General features: G+C 46.0%; 1 protein-coding gene across 1 annotated transcript; it reads left to right on the top strand.

Annotated features, from left to right (window-relative positions):
• The first annotated feature begins 8,389 nt into the window (after window positions 1–8,389).
• On the top strand, window positions 8,390–16,603 carry LOC146041566 (olfactory receptor 1f45-like). The gene is made up of 2 exons (XM_083161519.1): window positions 8,390–9,291; window positions 16,561–16,603. The coding sequence occupies exons 1-2, from the start codon at window positions 8,390–8,392 to the stop codon at window positions 16,601–16,603; spliced, it is 945 nt and encodes a 314-aa protein (XP_083017645.1).
• Window positions 16,604–17,758: the final 1,155 nt, after the last annotated feature.

Raw genomic sequence — 17,758 nt, 5'->3', positions numbered from 1 at the left:
GGTGGTCGCGTTGTCCCCTCTCAAGACCAGGTGGCATCGGGGTTGGAGCCTGACTAACGGGCTCCTTCGAACGCGGCTATTATTGGCGAAGCCTAGTACTAGCACGCGTCCACCAAAGGTATTCAGAAACAACGGAGGTAGGGTGGCAGGAGAGGTCCCAGGAACCTAACAGTCACTTCTTAACTCACAAACTGGGTAATTATAGCTGCACGGGCTGTGCCACCTGCAGTACAATGGAGGTGGGGGACACCTTCAGACATCCAGCCTCGGGTAAAATCTTTAAGATTAAATACCCTCTCACCTGTACCAGCCAGTACGTTGTATACCAGATCCGATGTCCGTGCGGACAGTTATACATCGGAAAAATGACTAGGCAGCTAAAAGAAAGAATCGCTTTACACCGATCACATATCTGGGCTGCATTGGAAGGGAAACCCATGGATCGGCCTGTGGCTAGGCACTACAAAGAACACCAACACTCGATTACCAACTTTAAGTGTAAAATGATTGACTGGGTACCGCCGAATCGCAGAGGGGGTGACAGGGGCCGGACCCTACTCCAACGTGAAACAATATGGATTTATAAATTACAAACAATACATGCATCAGGACTGAATGAACAATTGTCTTTTACACCGTTCCTATAAGGTTTCAATCATGCATTCATCTTTCATTTCCATTATCTACTGTGTGTGCATGTATTTCTTCTCCCGCAGTGTTGTCATTGTCAATATGTTGAGCCCATCACTGTCTCATGTTGTCACTGGGTATCACAGCTGTGAAACACCAGATTGATTAAGTTTACCGGTCACCCAGCATGGTACCGGTTGCATCTGATTGCCTACATTGTTCTTTTTCATTGATACTGTTTTTTATTACACAGATTCATTGTTCAACCCACACCACAGTAGTGGCTCTGCACCCTGCGAAACTGAGTGACCGTCCTTGCGAAGACCCGCTGACGGCCTGATTAACAGACAGGGAAGACGGGTTTCCCCGCTACATACACATCCCCATGGTTACAATGAATACAGGTGAGACCACGCCCCCTGTGATGCCGGGCCATCGGCGCGGATGCGCAGGAGTGACGTCACCCAGCTCCGGGAGCAAACGTGGCTTGGTGAAGGGCACAAGTTTTTGTAAGTATGTTTCTCTAAAAAAACTGGTATGTTTTGCACTTATATTTCATGTCTTGATAAAAGGGACCAGATCCCTGAAACGTTGACCTCAACTTGACTATTGTGTAGTTTATTGCATCGAGTGCCATCCGCTTATTGGACTTATATATATATATATATATATATATATTTATTAAGGGGGCACAAAACTCCATATATATATATATATATATATATATATATATATATGTATATATATATATTTATATATACGGAGGCTGGAGGAGCGGCACTCGTGGCTTCAATGTTGAAAAATCAATAAACACACCGTGACACGGTAATAGTGATCAACGTTTCAAATATCTTTGTATTTGTCTTCCTGAAGACAAATACAAAGATATTTGAAACGTTGATCACTATTACCGTGTCACGGTGTGTTTATTGATTTTTCAACATTGAAGCCACGAGTGCCGCTCCTCCAGCCTCCGTATGTATCACCCCTGAGAGGGCACCGGCTGCAGCAACGTAGCTGTCCCACGGGAGTGCCAGACCTTCGCTGTATATATATATATATATGCTGCAACGAATAGGCACTCTGGACACTTTCAACATTCAGTCAAATAGAAAATAAGACACAGCTCACACTAGCTGCAGTTGTCAACGTTTCGGGTTACTACCCTTTATCAAGACATGTTACCTCCCCCCCAAAGGGACAGAGAGCACTGGACCACAGAGACCTTTAACAAGGAGAGTGCCAGGCTATTATCTATATATATATATATATATATATATATATATATATATATATATATTTTTTTTTTTTTGTTCTGGGTCTTCAAACTGTGGCCCTCCAGATGTTGTGAAACTACAAATCCCAGCATGCCTTGCCACAGTTTTAACACTCCCTTATAGCAAAACTGTGGCAAGGCATGCTGGGATTTGTAGTTTCACAACATCTGGAGGGCCACAGTTTGAAGACCCATGCTCTAGACATTTGTACACTTTTGGCTTTTTGGACAAAAAATGCTCACATAAGGCCCAGGGGGTCTGCTTTGTGGGGCCTCAGTACAGGGCAGGAGGAGAGCAGATGGATGTCAGTCTGGAGCCACACATCTGTAGGTGTGGGTGTAAGGTCCACTGAGGACGACACTGGAACGTGTCCCGGCAAGATAATTTAATTGGCTTGTGATGGACTAGGATGGGAGTGAGGTGGGAGGAGCTGCAAAGAGGGCCACTATGATGTGTGGGGGCACACAGTTGTGGTTACTAGGGGAGATTAGCAGGGTAAGAGAGTTCTTCTCAGAGGAGGCCTGGGAGGATGATACCCCAGATTTTTAAGGGGAAAGAAATGAGGCCAGGGAAGGAGGGGAAATGTGTAGGCTTATCTGAGGGAATTGTCTCCTTCACTGATATGTTGTGAAGGGGTTCCCCCCAGGACACAACCACCAAGGTCTGTTAAATCCCCTGATCCCCTGGATGGAGGTGGGTAGGGGAATATGACTAATGTCCTGCAGGGTCACCAACCTTTGCAGCACAGCTGAGCAGTCAGGAGGGTCTGGTATGAGGAGAAAGGAGGACAGTAGACATTCAGTGTGTCCTTTGATTGTCAGTGTAGGCCGGGAGTCCCGCTGGCAGGGCTGCAGTTGGAGCGGCCGGAGGAGAGAAGATGGCTGTCGGGTCTCAGGTAGCGCCACCGGGCGCATTTGCCAGCGTCCTCCCTGTAGCTGGTATCGTGGCACGGCCACGGGAGGGAGGAAAGAAGCCGGCGGAGACCTCAGCGTCTCAGCTCCGGACTTACAGGGAGCAGGTAGGTCGCAACCCGCAGGAGCAAAGGGGTGCGCTCCTAGATTCCGCTGCTCTTACCCGATTAGACAGTGGGTGTTACGGTTAACCCCTGGAGCTCCAAGCAAACTTCCACAGAACAAACGGATGGTAGGAAAATGCAGGATGTTTATTAAAGAATACACAGGAAACTACTGGGATGGACTTTAGTGCTAACCGAATTCAATGCAGGTAACAGGCTGGGATGCAAAACATGTGCAATAATGAAAGTACAGGACAATGACAGAGGTACCGGATCTTTGGCAGAAACGTGGCAGAGTGGCAGGAACAAAGTAGAGTGGCAGGACCAAAGCAGGGTGGCAGGAATGTGCAGTGATACTGGAATCTTTAGCAGGAACTTGGCAGAGTGGCAGGAATAAAGCAGAGTGTCAGGAATCTGGCAGAGTGGCAGACGTACAGGAAGCTTTGGCAGAGTGGCAGACTTGCAGGAATCTTTGGCAGAGTGGCAGACATGCAGGAATCTCAGGCAGGAACTCCGGACCAAGGCTATGGTATAAGGGATAGGCTGGAAACACTCCTTTCCACAACAGGGATGAACAAACAATGACCAGCTCTGAGTGCTGGTCTCAGGAGGAATAAATAGGCCGCTCAAAGGTGTCCAAATTGAGCTGATTGTCTCCAATCATCAGGCACCTGATTCCCCAGAGTCTGGAGACAGAGAGACAAGTCCACAGGTGCCTGATGCCCCTAGAGGTGATATACAGGAATACAGACATGCCTAACATTATGCCCCCCCCCCCCTAAAGAAGGCGGATTCCAGACGCCTAAAGTGTCATCTTCTCCTGTTCTTCTTCTTCTTGTTTTTCTTAGAACCAGATGAAGGAGCCATAACGAGACCAGCATCCTGGAGAGAGTCCTTCAGAAGATCCCACATCTCGGGTGGACCAAACCTTTTGGTAATCGCCTCAGAGAATGCAGCCAAGTTGTACAATGCTGGGTCTTTAGACTTCACCAAAAAATGAGCCCATATCAATGCCTCCCCTCTAAACCTTATCAACATGTTGGCAATCAGTTCCTCCATAGTTGTCCCTTCCCAAGGCTGGCAGAAGAAAGCATTGAGCATGGCGATATCTCCATCAAAATAGATGGGCTGGACTTCCCCGAAATCCTCTTTTGACACCAAAGGCACCTGGGTCCTGACTGGCATCTCTGGAACACAGAATTCTGGCACGGCAGGCGGAACCTCAGAGACATCTGGCGGAACCTCATGGACCTCTGGCACATCGGGTGGACCCTCACGAACCTCTGGAACATCGGGCGGACCCTCACGAACCTCTGGAACGTCAGGTGGACCCTCGCGAACCTCTGACATGGCAGGTGTAACTGCTCTAAAAGAAAAAACATTGCAACTGACGGCCGACACGGCGGCCCTCAATTTATGCCCAATGGAATCAGCAGGAGCGGATTTAAGACCGGGGGGCGCAGGAGTCACAGAGGCAACAGGCCCGGAGGCCACAGACTCAGGCCCGGAGGCCACGGAGGCCACAGACTCAGGCCCGGAGGCCGGGGCAGTAGCGTCCTCAGGCCCGGAGGCCGGGGCAGTAGCGTCCTCAGGCCCGGAGGCCGGGCAGTAGCGTCCTCTGACCCGGAGGCCGGGGCAGTAGCGTCCTCTGACCCGGAGGCCGGGGCAGTAGCGTCCTCTGACCCGGAGGCCGGGGCAGTAGCGTCCTCTGACCCGGAGGCCGGGGCAGTAGCGTCCTCTGACCCGGAGGCCGGGGCAGTAGCGTCCTCTGACCCGGAGGCCGGGGCAGTAGCGTCCTCTGACCCGGAGGCCGGGGCAGTAGCGTCCTCTGACCCGGAGGCCGGGGCAGTAGCGTCCTCTGACCCGGAGGCCGGGGCAGTAGCGTCCTCTGACCCGGAGGCCGGGGCAATTGCGTCCTCTGACCCTGAGGCCGGGGCAATAGCGTCATCGGGCTCCTTGGCGGGGACCGGGTCATCGGGCTCCTTGGCGGGGACCGGGTCATCGGGCTCCTTGGCGGGGACCGGGTCATCGGGCTCCTTGGCGGGGACCGGGTCATCGGGCTCCTTGGCGGGGACCGGGTCATCGGGCTCCTTGGCGGGGACCGGGTCATCGGGCTCCTTGGCGGGGACCGGGTCATCGGGCTCCTTGGCGGGGACCGGGTCATCGGGCTCCTTGGCGGGGACCGGGTCATCGGACCCTCTGGCGGAGACTGGGACATCGGACCCTCTGGCGGAGACCGGGACATCGGACCCTCTGGCGGAGACCGGGACATCGGACCCTCTGGCGGAGACCGGGGCATCGGACCCTCTGGCGGAGACCGGGGCATCGGACGTGGGCCTCCCCCCCATGAAATTCCTCCGACTGTAGAGACTCTGGCTGGGCAGCTCTGGGTAGAGACTCTGGCTGGGCAGCTCTGGGTAGAGGCTCTGGCTGGGCAGCTCTGGGTAGAGGCTCTGGCTGGGCAGCTCTGGGTAGAGGCTCTGGCTGGGCAGCTCTGGGTAGAGACTCTTTCTAGGCAGCTCTGGGTAGAGACTCTGGCCGGGCAGCTCTGGGTAGAGACTCTGGCCGGGCAGCTCTGGGTAGAGACTCTGGCCGGGCAGCTCTGGGTAGAGACTCTGGCCGGGCAGCTCTGGGTAGAGACTCTGGCCGGGCAGCTCTGGGTAGAGACTCTGGCCGGGCAGCTCTGGGTAGAGACTCTGGCCGGGCAGCTCTGGGTAGAGACTCTGGCCGGGCAGCTCTGGGTAGAGACTCTGGCCGGGCAGCTCTGGGTAGAGACTCAGGCCGGGCAGCTCTGGGTAGAGACTCTGGCCGGGCAGCTCTGGGTAGAGACTCTGGCCGGGCAGCTCTGGGTAGAGACTCTGGCTGGGCAGCTCTATCCGCCATTTTGGGCCTGCGATGAGGACAGGAGAGCAAAAAGTGTTCAGGGCTGGCACAATACAAGCACAAAAGGTTATTCCTGCGAAAGGCACGCTCTGTTACAGATAGCGGAGCACGAGGACCACTTGAACCTCTGAAATTCACAGTTACTGTTTGGACTATATCTGGAACCACAGCAACAGATGGTAAAATGGTGCCCTGAGGGTTGGAGTAACTAGAAGGCCCCTCTTGCGGTACAGAAGTTTGTTTTTCTGCCAATTGTCCAGGAATATCAGAAGCAAAATTAACTTGAAGCAATGCAGATATTTTCTTCAGGAAATCAGACAAAAAGGTACCAAGTTCAACAAATTGCACACGGAGTAAAATGATATCTGCATGCATAGGGTTAAGTGCAGCTTTTCCACAGGGATCATTAGCTAACTTGAAAACACCAGGGAGCTCTGCAATCAAGGATTTAATTAGAGAATCAAACAGAACTTTTGTTCAGCATTCTCTTGACTGTTTAGGCTGGTCATTCTGTTACGGTTAACACCTGGAGCTCCAAGCAAACTTCCACAGAACAAACGGATGGTAGGAAAATGCAGGATGTTTATTAAAGAATACACAGGAAACTATTGGGACGGAGTGGCAGGACCAAAGCAGAGTGGCAAGAATGTGCAGTGATACTGGAATCTTTAGCAGGAACTTGGCAGAGTGGCAGGAATAAAGCAGAGTGTCAGGAATCTGGCAGAGTGGCAGATGTGCAGGAATCTTTGGCAGAGTGGCAGACTTGCAGGAATCTTTGGCAGACTGGCAGACATGCAGGAATCTCAGGCAGGAACTCCGGACCAAGGCTATGGTATAAGGGATAGGCTGGAAACACTCCTTTCCACAACAGGGATGAACAAACAATGACCAGCTCTGAGTGCTGGTCTCAGGAGGAATAAATAGGCCGCTCAAAGGTGTCCAAATTGAGCTGATTGTCTCCAATCATCAGGCACCTGATTCCCCAGAGTCTGGAGACAGAGAGACAAGTCCACAGGTGCCTGATGCCCCTAGTGGTGATATGCAGGAATACAGACATGCCTAACAGTGGGGTCAATTCAATGTCCAGGTGGGGTTGTGAGGAGGGTGGGTAAAGCCCAGGTAGGACAAATGTAGAAGGGGATCAGGAGCCCAGTAAAAGAGTGACCTCTTTCTTTGACAGCCAGGCCACGCCCCAATTTAATTAATTTAATACATACCTTCTCATTTTAAAATGTTTTCACATATATTTCATCACAAAAAAAATATTTTATAACACATAGTTTCCCTATACCAAACACCAACATGTGTACCTCTGAGTGACCATCAGTTAAGATGATAAAATCTGCCTACGACACAGTCGTCTTCAGCCTCATCAAACCAGCTTATGAATCGTAAGTGGACCAGTTGTTTCAATGGTGCAGCCGCAATCTTGATCTCAACCTGCTCAAAACGGTTAAGATGGTAGTGGACTTTAGAAAGAAGGCAGCTGGTGTGCCTCCGTTAGCGATAGCCAAAAGCGTGGTGTCGCTAGAGGACTCCTTCAAGTTCCTGTGTACCACAATCACCCAGGACCTCAACTGGGGGCCCCAACATAGATGCCATCATCGAGAAAGTGCAGCAGAGTCTGTTTCTCCTAAGTTCAACGTACCACAGAAGCTCATGCTCTTCTTCTATTCCATGATTGTGGAGTCTATACTGTGCTCCTCGTTAATTGTTCATTGCTCCGCCATCAAAAGAAATAAACATACAGTAGGTAGCCAAAAAGCAGGCAATTAAGATAGTGAAGGCCAATCTCACCAGATCCAACAGAAGCATCAAAAGCTTCTTTCCCCTAACGGTCCACCTGCTGAATTCCAGATCACTTGAACATTTGGTTAACTGACCACGCTTCCAAATCCTCTGCATGTAAATTTACACCAGGCATGTCCAACGTTGGCCCTCCAGATGTTGTGAAACTACACATCCCAGCATGCTTTGCCACAGTTTTGCTATTAGAGAATGCAAAAACTATTGCAAAGCATGCTGGGATGTGTAGTTTCACAACATCTGGAGGGCCAAGGTTGGACATGCCTGATTTACACTGTGACCCTTTTGGTATACCTATCTGAATATGAATCTGTACATGGTTCCCCCCCCCCCCCAACACACACACACATTTGAACACTTATTACTCTCCAGTCTGCTGCACTTTAAACCGAAAACAAATTCCTAGTATACGTAAGTATACCTGGTAATTAAAGCGGATTCTGAAATACTTTTCCTTTTCTTTATGGGATAAGTTTTGATGATTGAACTTGTCATCTTGTAGTTGCACATTAGATTGCCAGTTCTGTCATACTGGGACATGTAGTTTACCAATACTGTGTGTCAAGTATTTCCTCATCTATGAAGTCCTAAAGTCTATATTACTAATACTGTATGCATTGTTTTTTTTCTAGAGAATTCATACAATAGACAATTCTTACAATGGAGAACAGGATGCGGCCTCACATAAGAACAACAAGGAATTTCCCAATGAGGATAAGAGCAATGCTGTGGGTCAGTTCATTTTCTAGTCTACTGCTAGGAATTATATAAATTAAAAATGACAAACTCCTCAGTGGAATTATCCACAACAGAGTTTAATTTAGTAGGCTTTTCAGATTATGTCCACCATCCAGTAGTGCTTTTCCCAGTGTTTTTGGCAGTTTACGTATCATCTCTTCTTGGGAATGTTCTTCTACTTTTAGTGACAATTAGCTCTCACTTGTTGCACTCACCAATGTACTTTTTTCTCAGCAACCTCTCCATTGTAGACCTATGCCTGCCACTAGTGGTGGTTCCACGTCTACTTTTAAGTTTGCTTAACAAGAACACAATTTCATTTCCAGAGTGCATTGCCCAGGTTTATTTCTTCATTGCCTTTGCAGGAGTAGAATGCTTCATTCTCACAACAATGGCGTATGACAGATACATAGCAGTGTGTAAACCCTTATATTACATAAAAATAATGAGCAGAAAAATGTGTTATCTATTAGTCTTCGCTTCTTGGACAACAAACTTCATCAACTCTGTCCTTCATACGCTTCTGATTTCTAGACTATCTTTTTGTGGACCTCGTCTCATCCAGCATTTCTTTTGTGACTTAATACCACTTTTTAAACTTTCCTGTTCTGATACATCTGTGAATGAGTTAGTTATATTTACTGAGGGATCGTTGGTTGTTGCATTACCTTTTTTGATTACCTTGATTTCTTACATTCATGTTATTAGGACCATCCTAAAGATACGCTCTACCACTGGACGAAAAACTGCTTTTTCTACCTGTTCAGCTCATTTGAGTGCTGTCACATTGTTCTATGGAACAATGATTTGTGTGTACTTTCGTCCATCGACTGCATATTCCCTTGGTTATGATAAGCTTGCTTCAGTTCTGTACACAGTCTTTACTCCAATGCTCAATCCATTTATTTACAGTTTGCGCAATAAGGATGTCAAGAGAGCCTTCAAAAAACTTTTATCCTAAACAAATAATTCTATGTACTATGTATTATTCAACAGATTTTACAACTGATTCCACATCGGCAAGAATAAGTATTTATTTTCTTTAAATCTGAATTTTCCGTTGTTGCTAGGTTTCGCTTTAGATAGAGGATACAGGCAGCAGGAAAAATCGATCAGCAAAAGAAAATTATATAAATAGAAAAAGGCAAGTAAAACAGTCAATATGTATAGAAAAAAAAATCATACTGTATACAGTATGTACAGTATGGAAAGAATCTTTACCTAAACATAATATGAATTTTTATTATAATATTACAAACAGTACATAAAAAACATTCAAAAATTGTGTCAAAGATTTGGTTAAAGTACATACTACTGAGAAGGACATGGTAGTCAGGCCTCATCAACCAAGAACAAGGCCTGCCAAAGTAGGGTAACACTCTGCTTTTTGGACCTTACACTTATCATGGAACCTGTAGAAGCGCCTGATCTGCCAAAGTAAGGCTTTGTTTATGTAGCATCACTTCTCAAGAATGGTCTACTTTCAGTGACAATGATCTCTTTAGCTACAGTCAACCTCTCCCTTGTAGACCTATATCGAACATTTGTGATGGTTCCATGCCTCCTTTTAACCTTGCATTGCCCATATTAACCCTGAGTGTCAACGTTGCTGTGAAAGATCCTCTAAATATGCCAACGTTGCTCATAACGACTACTTTTTTCGGGTGCAATATTAAATGAATAGACTTGGCTGTATTTGTATTTATTTATACTAAAAGAACAGCCGCGGTGAACAACGCTGGCATTTTTAGTGGATATTTTAAGGATCTCTCACAGCAATGTTGGTACTCAAAGGGTTAACCTATGTATGGTCTTTGCTGTGGCAGAAAATGTATTATAAAAAGCAAAGTGTGTTGTCTATTAGCATTAGTTTTCTGATTTAGAAAGGTTTGTGAAACCAATGTTTGACTTACATCTCTTCAATGGTGAGAGATCTGTGAGTTTTCATGCAGTGCTCTACGCCACAGTATAGTATAATTGACCAATAAATAAAACAGGGGTATGCCGTCCCCATTTTCTTGGCATGCTGAAGCTATTGACTGCATCCTTGGATTCAGCTTTACTGACCACAGCTGTGGCAATATCCTGACCACCCCAACTAACTCAGATGAAGGATGTCCAAATAGTGCAAAATGCTATTTACACAAAATGCATCCTGCGACATTTACATATTATTTCACAGCCAATGTGTACAAAGTTGCAGCAGCTGTGCAATAGCAGCCATCATTAACTCTTCAATTGCTTTTGATTTAATACATTATGTAGCTTCTTTTGAGACATAATATACTCTTTACACTCTCATGCTTCGATATATCTACCAACAAGTTTGTTATCCTCACTGATAGAATCATAGTTGTTACTTTACATTTACATTAAGATAAGAACCAGCCTAAGGATATGCTAATCAAAGGGCAGTTTTCATACATTAACTGCATATTCTCGTGTTCATTATATACTAGAGAATTGTACAATCCAATGCCCAATTCAATTGTTTACACAGTTTTAACAATAACAATGAGGAGAGCAATACAAAAAACTTTTTGGACTTTAGAAAATAATTCTATGGAAAAAACAGGATTTTGGTACTTACCGATAAATCCCTTTCTCTGATTCCATAAGGGACACTGGATGGTGTGTTCCTTAACTTGGGGTATAGATGAGTGACTAGAGGAGCTGGGCACTTACATTTTTTTAAATTGTGTGACTGGCTCCTCCCTCTCTATGCCCTCCCACAGACCAGTTAAGAACTGGAGGAGATACTTCTGAAAATATGAAAACAAAAACACATGTACATACAGATGGAGCCTTCTTCAACTATGGCTCACCAAGACTTATTATCATCTATTGTTTTTAGCTGCAATACAATACATAGAATACTACATCAGGGGATTAAACTGGTTTACTTAATCCCATGAATAGGATAGATGAGGATGGCTCTCGCTGTACCCAACAACTAGGCAAAGAACTGCAATCAAAAACACATCCGTAATCGAATACATCCACTCCTTTACAGACCATAATAACGCAGGGTGGGCATCCAGCATCCCCTATGGAATCAGATAAAGGGAAAATCCTGTTTTCTCTTTCATCCATAGGTGATGCTGGAGAATCCTGCAAAACTGCGCAGCTAAACTGAAACTCTGAAGCCGCAAACTAATAAAAATTCACAAACGCGTGCCTGCCCACCCAAGTAGCAGCAAGGCACAACTACAACGCAGACACCGCCCAGACAGCTGCCCAAATGGGACCCACTGAATGGATGGAATGAGCAAACACTGATGATGGAACCGGCCGTGAGGCTGTAGTGCAAGCTTGATGAATGGCCAGATGAATCCATTAAGCCAAAGATTGTTTTGAAGCTGGCAATCCTTGTTTACTTGGTTTGTATTGGTTTGTATAGAACAAAAATAGCATTGTTAAAAATCATTTGTGCCAAACCAACCTAACAAGCTTTTACGAGGAGGTCAGCAAGAATTTAGATATTGGGATTGCATTATACATAGTATACCTGGATTTTGCAAAGGCCTTCGATACCGTACCACACTAGAGCTATATTAATGAAATGGAGGTGGGACTAGAGGTAAAAATCTGTAGCTGGGTGAGTAGCTGGTTGCTGCAGGATAGAGAACAGAGAGCGGTGGTTAATGGAGAATATTTCTGGTTAGATACCAGTACTAAGTGGGGTACCACAGGGATCAGTGCTTGGGCCTCTTCTAGTAAACATTCATTAATGATATAGAGGGGGCAAAGCTCAGCAACTTATCTATCTTTGCGGATGACACAAAACTGTTGGGTGATTAGTACTGATCAGGATGTCTCTACTTTACAAAAGGGATCTAAATAAAATGGATGAGTGGGAACAAGAATGGAAAATATGGTTCAATGTGGACAAATGTAAGGTTATGCATCCGGGGAACCATAGCCATTGTGCTACTTATAACTTAAACGGTGTAGAAATGGGTAAATCAGATTTTGGAAAGAACTTAGGAGTCCAAATTGCAAAAAAAAACCTGGGGTGCAGTGCTCAGTGTCAGGTAGCAGCAAATACGATGCTAGCCTGTATACAAGGGGCATGGAATCTAGGGACATCAATATAATCTTACCATTGTACAATTTGGAGTGCATTTCTGGTCTTCACACTACAAAAAAAAAGAAATTGGCCAGTATTCAATGAGAAAAATTCGCCTTGTTTTATGGCGAGTTTGTGCTATTTTCGCGTTGGAAGGAGCATTTTGCTCTCCAAAAGTGAACCATCCTATTCAATGTGATATTTTCGCCGTCTTTTTAAGTGATTTTCGCCGTGTCTCTCTGTGTAGCAATTCTCCATCTTTTCATGGAATGTGAACTTTTAAACTAAAAGGTTTTTTTTTTTAATTTTGGTGTAAAAAAATCAGGATTTTTTTTCTGTGAAGGGGCATGTTATTTTTATTCCTGTGCTTATAGCACATGAATATATATTTAATTTAAAAAAAAAAAAATTAAAATTTTTTTTTTTTTTTTTTACACAGAGCAGCCGACAGGGGGCCGGAGCTCTCGAGCCGCTCATTAGATATTCATATATTCACTGCACCCGATCATTACATATGCACGATCGGGTGCAGTGAATACTGGGTCCCCCGCTGGCTATAGGGGGGGGGGCAGCTTGTGCTGCCTGGGTCCCGGGGAGCCCTCCTCCCCTCCACATATGTTCTGGGGCAGCCAGGGAGACTTTAATCTCCCTGGCTGCCACCGTCCCACGGCTCCCTGCCAGCTTCCTGCCGCGGACGCTCATCCGCTGCAGGGGTTAAGACTCGCCGCAAGTGGCGGCGAGTCTTAACCACATTGAATAGTGGGAGCAGGAGTGGCAGCGAGCCCTCCGGAACAGGGCGAGTGCATGGCGAGAGAAAAAATCTCTCGCCATGCACGGAGAATTTCTCTCATTGAATACTGCCCATTGTACAACTAGAAGAAATCCAGAGAAGGGCAACCAAACTAATAAAAGGGATGTAGACCTTAGGCTATGAGGAAATACTAGCCAAATTGGGACTGTTAATGTTAGAAGAGAGACAACTAAGGAGTGACACACTTAACATGTACAAATATATCAAGGGCAATTAAAACGATCTGCCAGGAAGCCTATCTACTTTAAAATCAGTTACTAGGACATGAGGGCATGCACTTAAACTGGAAAGAAGTTTCAGAATATTTAAAAAGGAAGGGCTTTTTTACGGTAAGGGCAGTAAAATTATGGAACTCTTCCATGGGAGGTGGTGTCGGCAGATACAATAACGTCATTTAAATTAGGGCTAGACAATCATTTATTAGATAAAAACACCCAGGGATATAACTGGTAATCAAAGGTTAAACTTGATGGACGTAAGTCTTTTTTCAAACTACTACTACTACGCAACTATTAACAAAAGAAAGCTGCAGTCTTAACACTCCATGCAGATATGTCCAAACTTCCAGAAGAGAAGCCAGACTTTCTTTTTTTTAAAGAAAAGTGCAGAGACCTACAATTTCAGGGAAGCAAAATGAAGACCAGCTTTGTAGAAAAAGGAGAAGACCGTTCAAACGAAAAGGGACTGCTGAAAGTTGCCTTTTCTCACACCACAGGCCATACACCTTCCAAATACTGTAATAATATCTGGAAGTTACAGGCACTTGCGTGCTTGAATTTTTGTTGGAACAACTACAGATGTAATGCCAAGTTTCTGCAGCACCGCTCGTTCAACAGCCACGCTGTCAAACGTAGCTGCAAAAAGCATTCTGACTATCCAGGAATGCCACAAATTCCCCTAGCAGAGGATACATCACCTTCAAAAAATTACCAGTGGGTTCCTTTAAGGAAGTGGTGTTTGGTATGGGCAAAGTAGAGGTAGGGGATAAAGAGTGGGCAAATGTCTTGGTATCTGAAACATCCGTTAGGAGTAACGCAACTCCTTAGCTAACATACCCTCTAGCTGTTCCGACTTAGGATAAAAGGTGTCAGACTTCTTTCATCTTTTGAACACAGGGCCCTTAGCCTTAGGAGACATATCCTTCTCCTCCTCCATGCCAAAGATCTCTCTATCGGCCGTAACCAGGGCCTCTAACTCTAAAAAAGAGGGAGTATTTTTCAGAGATGAAGTGATCTTTGCATCAGAGGACACAGTCCCAGTTTCCTCTTGTTCAGAATCACACAGAGGAACATATGGACTAAGATGCGGAGCTGCCCCTAATTAATACTGTACGTTTATACAGAAGTTGCTGTAATCCCTGTACAGATGCTGTAAGTGAGCTCATCCAAGGGGGGGTCCCAACACAGGGGTCCGAAGTGGAAGGTGCCACTGCTAGAGAAGGCTGTGCAGGGATAGCAGATGCCAGTTGATCCACCAGCTGCGCCATCACCTGAGCAAGGGAAGTAGCCCACGCTGGTTCCTGGTAAGACACTGTGGCTGGGGCCTCCTGCTGCACTTTATAAAAGCATGTGCAGTTTGCCATAAATCTCATCCTGAAGAGACAAACCAGCAGCACAAGCAGTACATATGTGCAACAAAGGAGCTACCCCTCCTTCTGTCTCTTGCATCTAGACAACATAGCATATCTGAGGCAAAAATAAACCACACTGTATAATAAACTAGTGTGACTATTAAGTTAGTGCAAAGTGTGTAATATGTGTAGGAGATTAAACCACAGTTTGACAAAAAGGGTTATAACAGAGGTATAAATACACACACAAAAAGCAGCGCACACAATGCAGAAATAGGGAAACGGTACTCAACTGACCAAATCCCTAGACTGGCAGGAGAATGACAGTATAGCCTGACCTTTGTGGAGCTGAGGTATATTGGGAGAAAAGCCCTAGCTCTCTGGAGGTGCATTAAGCAGTCTGGACCAGGCAGAAATGGCCGTTCTACTTCCTGTGCATGGAGGGAGGGAGGCGGGAATTCTCTCAGAGATATGGCGCCACAGGCCTGTTGGAGTGGCTAATGAGGAGAGCCCAATTCTTCCTATTGACACTGGACCCCTCAGGGAAGATGGAAGCTAGCAGTGACCTCAGATGGGAATCCCCGTTGCCAGTGCTGCATCCCCCTCACCTGGTGGGGTAGCAAGTGACCCAGTCCCCGCATGGTCACGCAGCCTGGAGGACCAACGCATCGGAGTTGCGAATGGCTACCAAAGAGCGCCGAGAGCAGCTTACTTGACCCAGACGTTCGGCTGTGGCTGTCGGACCCTGCTATTGTGGATCCTGACCGAGGTCACACACCTGGACATGGTGCTGCGGCCCTTGGGGCGTTCAGTGCTGCAAGCCTAAATAAAAGAAAATTAAATGAAAGTGAAGGCTGCATAAAGCAGCCCTTGTTATAAAATAGTAAATGAAAAACTGTTTGCCTGAGGGCATACACCTTCAGAGTATGGGATGAGGAGCCTTGGTTACCCGAAGGCAAAACTTTAACCCGTTTGGTGTCCAACCTATACCCCAGTGTCAGCCCTGTATCTCATATGTAGTGAAGAATGAATAGCTTTGGCTGAGAAAACCATTGCATCTTTACCAGCATATACACCACCCGCTCTAATTATTTTCATATCCTAAAGTAAATATTTTCTGTCTGTAGTGGAACAGAAGCCATAGCCACACTGGTATATGTGGGTTCTACTATAAAAATTAGTTTAAAAAGGTTTCCATTTATCAATCAGTTAAGTCCCTCATAAGATTGCTACAGTATTTCCCAATGGAACAACGGTTTTCACTGAAAATGATGGAACAGCTGTATCCATCAGAAATAGATACAGGAGCTGTAAATCTTTGCAGTAAATTGATTGTTCTAGAATAGTGTTCACGCTAGGCTGTTTTAGCTGAATCGGTACATCTGTCAGAACAGACTTAGGTCTACAGTCATTAGGTAGACAACGGAAGGTCGACTGGCCCCAAGGTCGACATGGGTCAAGGTCGACATGGGTCAAGGTCGACATGGGTTTTTCAGTTTTTTTACCCGAATGTTGACACAGTCGACATGGACACAGTTGGAGTTGAACCGCAGCCCCTCGCATCGCTCGCTTCACTATGTTTCGGGCACTGGCACACTATTTTAATCTCTCACCAGGCCCTAGTGGATGGTAGGGCATGAAATACCGCCTTTCGGCACATGTGGGCTCAAAATGCGGGCGTGCGTTGTGGGCTTCAATAGCAGGGATCACATTGCATTGCCTGTGCATGCGTTATGCATGCAATGCGATGAAAACTAAGTACAAAAAGTATGTGCAAGCACATACTTTTAGTACTGTGAGATGAGGTGCAGCGGGAGAGCGCACCTCAAAGCACAGAATGCACAGCCCGGCATCGCAGCGTGTATGGGTTGCATAAGTCTGTTCTGACAGATGACCGTCTCCCATTTTAGCAGGGTCCCACATTCAGTCCGATTTTTCAAGGGCAAAATTCGCCCTGCCCCTCTAGCAGCGCCCTGCTAGAATAGCCTGCTGCCTGTCCCTGCCAGTGTGCACGAGGAAAGCCCAGCACCCCTGTAGATGCCCAGCACTTCCCCAGCAGTGACTTCGGCAGGCCTGGCCCGCCCCCCAATGATGATGATGTTAGCAGGCTCAACCCGCCCCCTCTGGTGAAGTCAACGGTTCGGGCCCAAACTTTGCATGACATCTGCGTGCCTGGTCCACCCTTTCATTCTGCACCCGCCCTGCCCAGTTCCTAGAAGTAACACTAAATAAATGTTATGACAAATCAAACACTATTTATTTAAGGGATTTTTTACAAAAATATTAGGCTAGGTCAATAAAGAATTCTCATATTTTGGACTCTATACACCACCACAACGGATTTGAAATGAATAAAATAACAGATGCTTTAACTGCAGACTTTCAGCTTTAATTTGAAGGTATTTACATTCAAATCAGGTGAACGGTGTAGGAATTACAACAGTTTCTATATGTGTCTCCCACTTTTTAAGGGACCAAAAGTATTGGGACAATCGACTCAAAAACTATTGCATGGACATGTGTGGGCTATTCCCTTGTTATATCATAATCAATTAAGCAGGTAAAAGGTCTGGAGTTGATTCCACATGTGACATTTGCATTTTGAATCTGTTGTTGACGGTCAATATGAGATCCAAAGAGCTGTCACTATCAGTGAAGAAAGCCATCATTAGGCTGAAAAATCAAAAGAAACCCATCAGGCAGATGGCAAAAACATTAGGTGTGGCCAAACCAACTGTTTGGATCATTCTTAAAAAGAAAGAATGAACCGGAGAGCTCTCAGCTCTCAAAAGACCATGAAGACCACGGAAAACAACTGTGGTGGATGGCAGAAGAATGACTTCCCTGGTGAAGGAAAACTCCTTCACAACAGTAGGCCAGATCAAGAACACTCTCTACGAGTTAGGTGTATGTGTGTCAAAGTCAACAATCAAGAGAAGACGTCACAATAGTGAATATA

This window comes from Crinia signifera, chromosome 19 (assembly GCF_055691185.1).
Source record: "Crinia signifera chromosome 19, ASM5569118v1, whole genome shotgun sequence".
In the NCBI taxonomy this organism is placed as follows: domain Eukaryota; kingdom Metazoa; phylum Chordata; class Amphibia; order Anura; family Myobatrachidae; genus Crinia; species Crinia signifera.
Note: the sequence above shows the minus strand (reverse complement) of the source record. Positions and strands in the feature narration are given on the sequence as shown.

Excerpts from the sequence above, each read along its gene's own strand:
- LOC146041566 (XM_083161519.1), top strand. The coding sequence starts at position 8,390 with ATGACAAACTCCTCAGTGGAATTATCCACAACAGAGTTTAATTTAGTA. Across the intron at positions 9,292-16,560 it reads AAGGATGTCAAGAGAGCCTT|CAAAAAGTATGTGCAAGCAC; the intron begins CAAAAAACTTTT and ends GAAAACTAAGTA.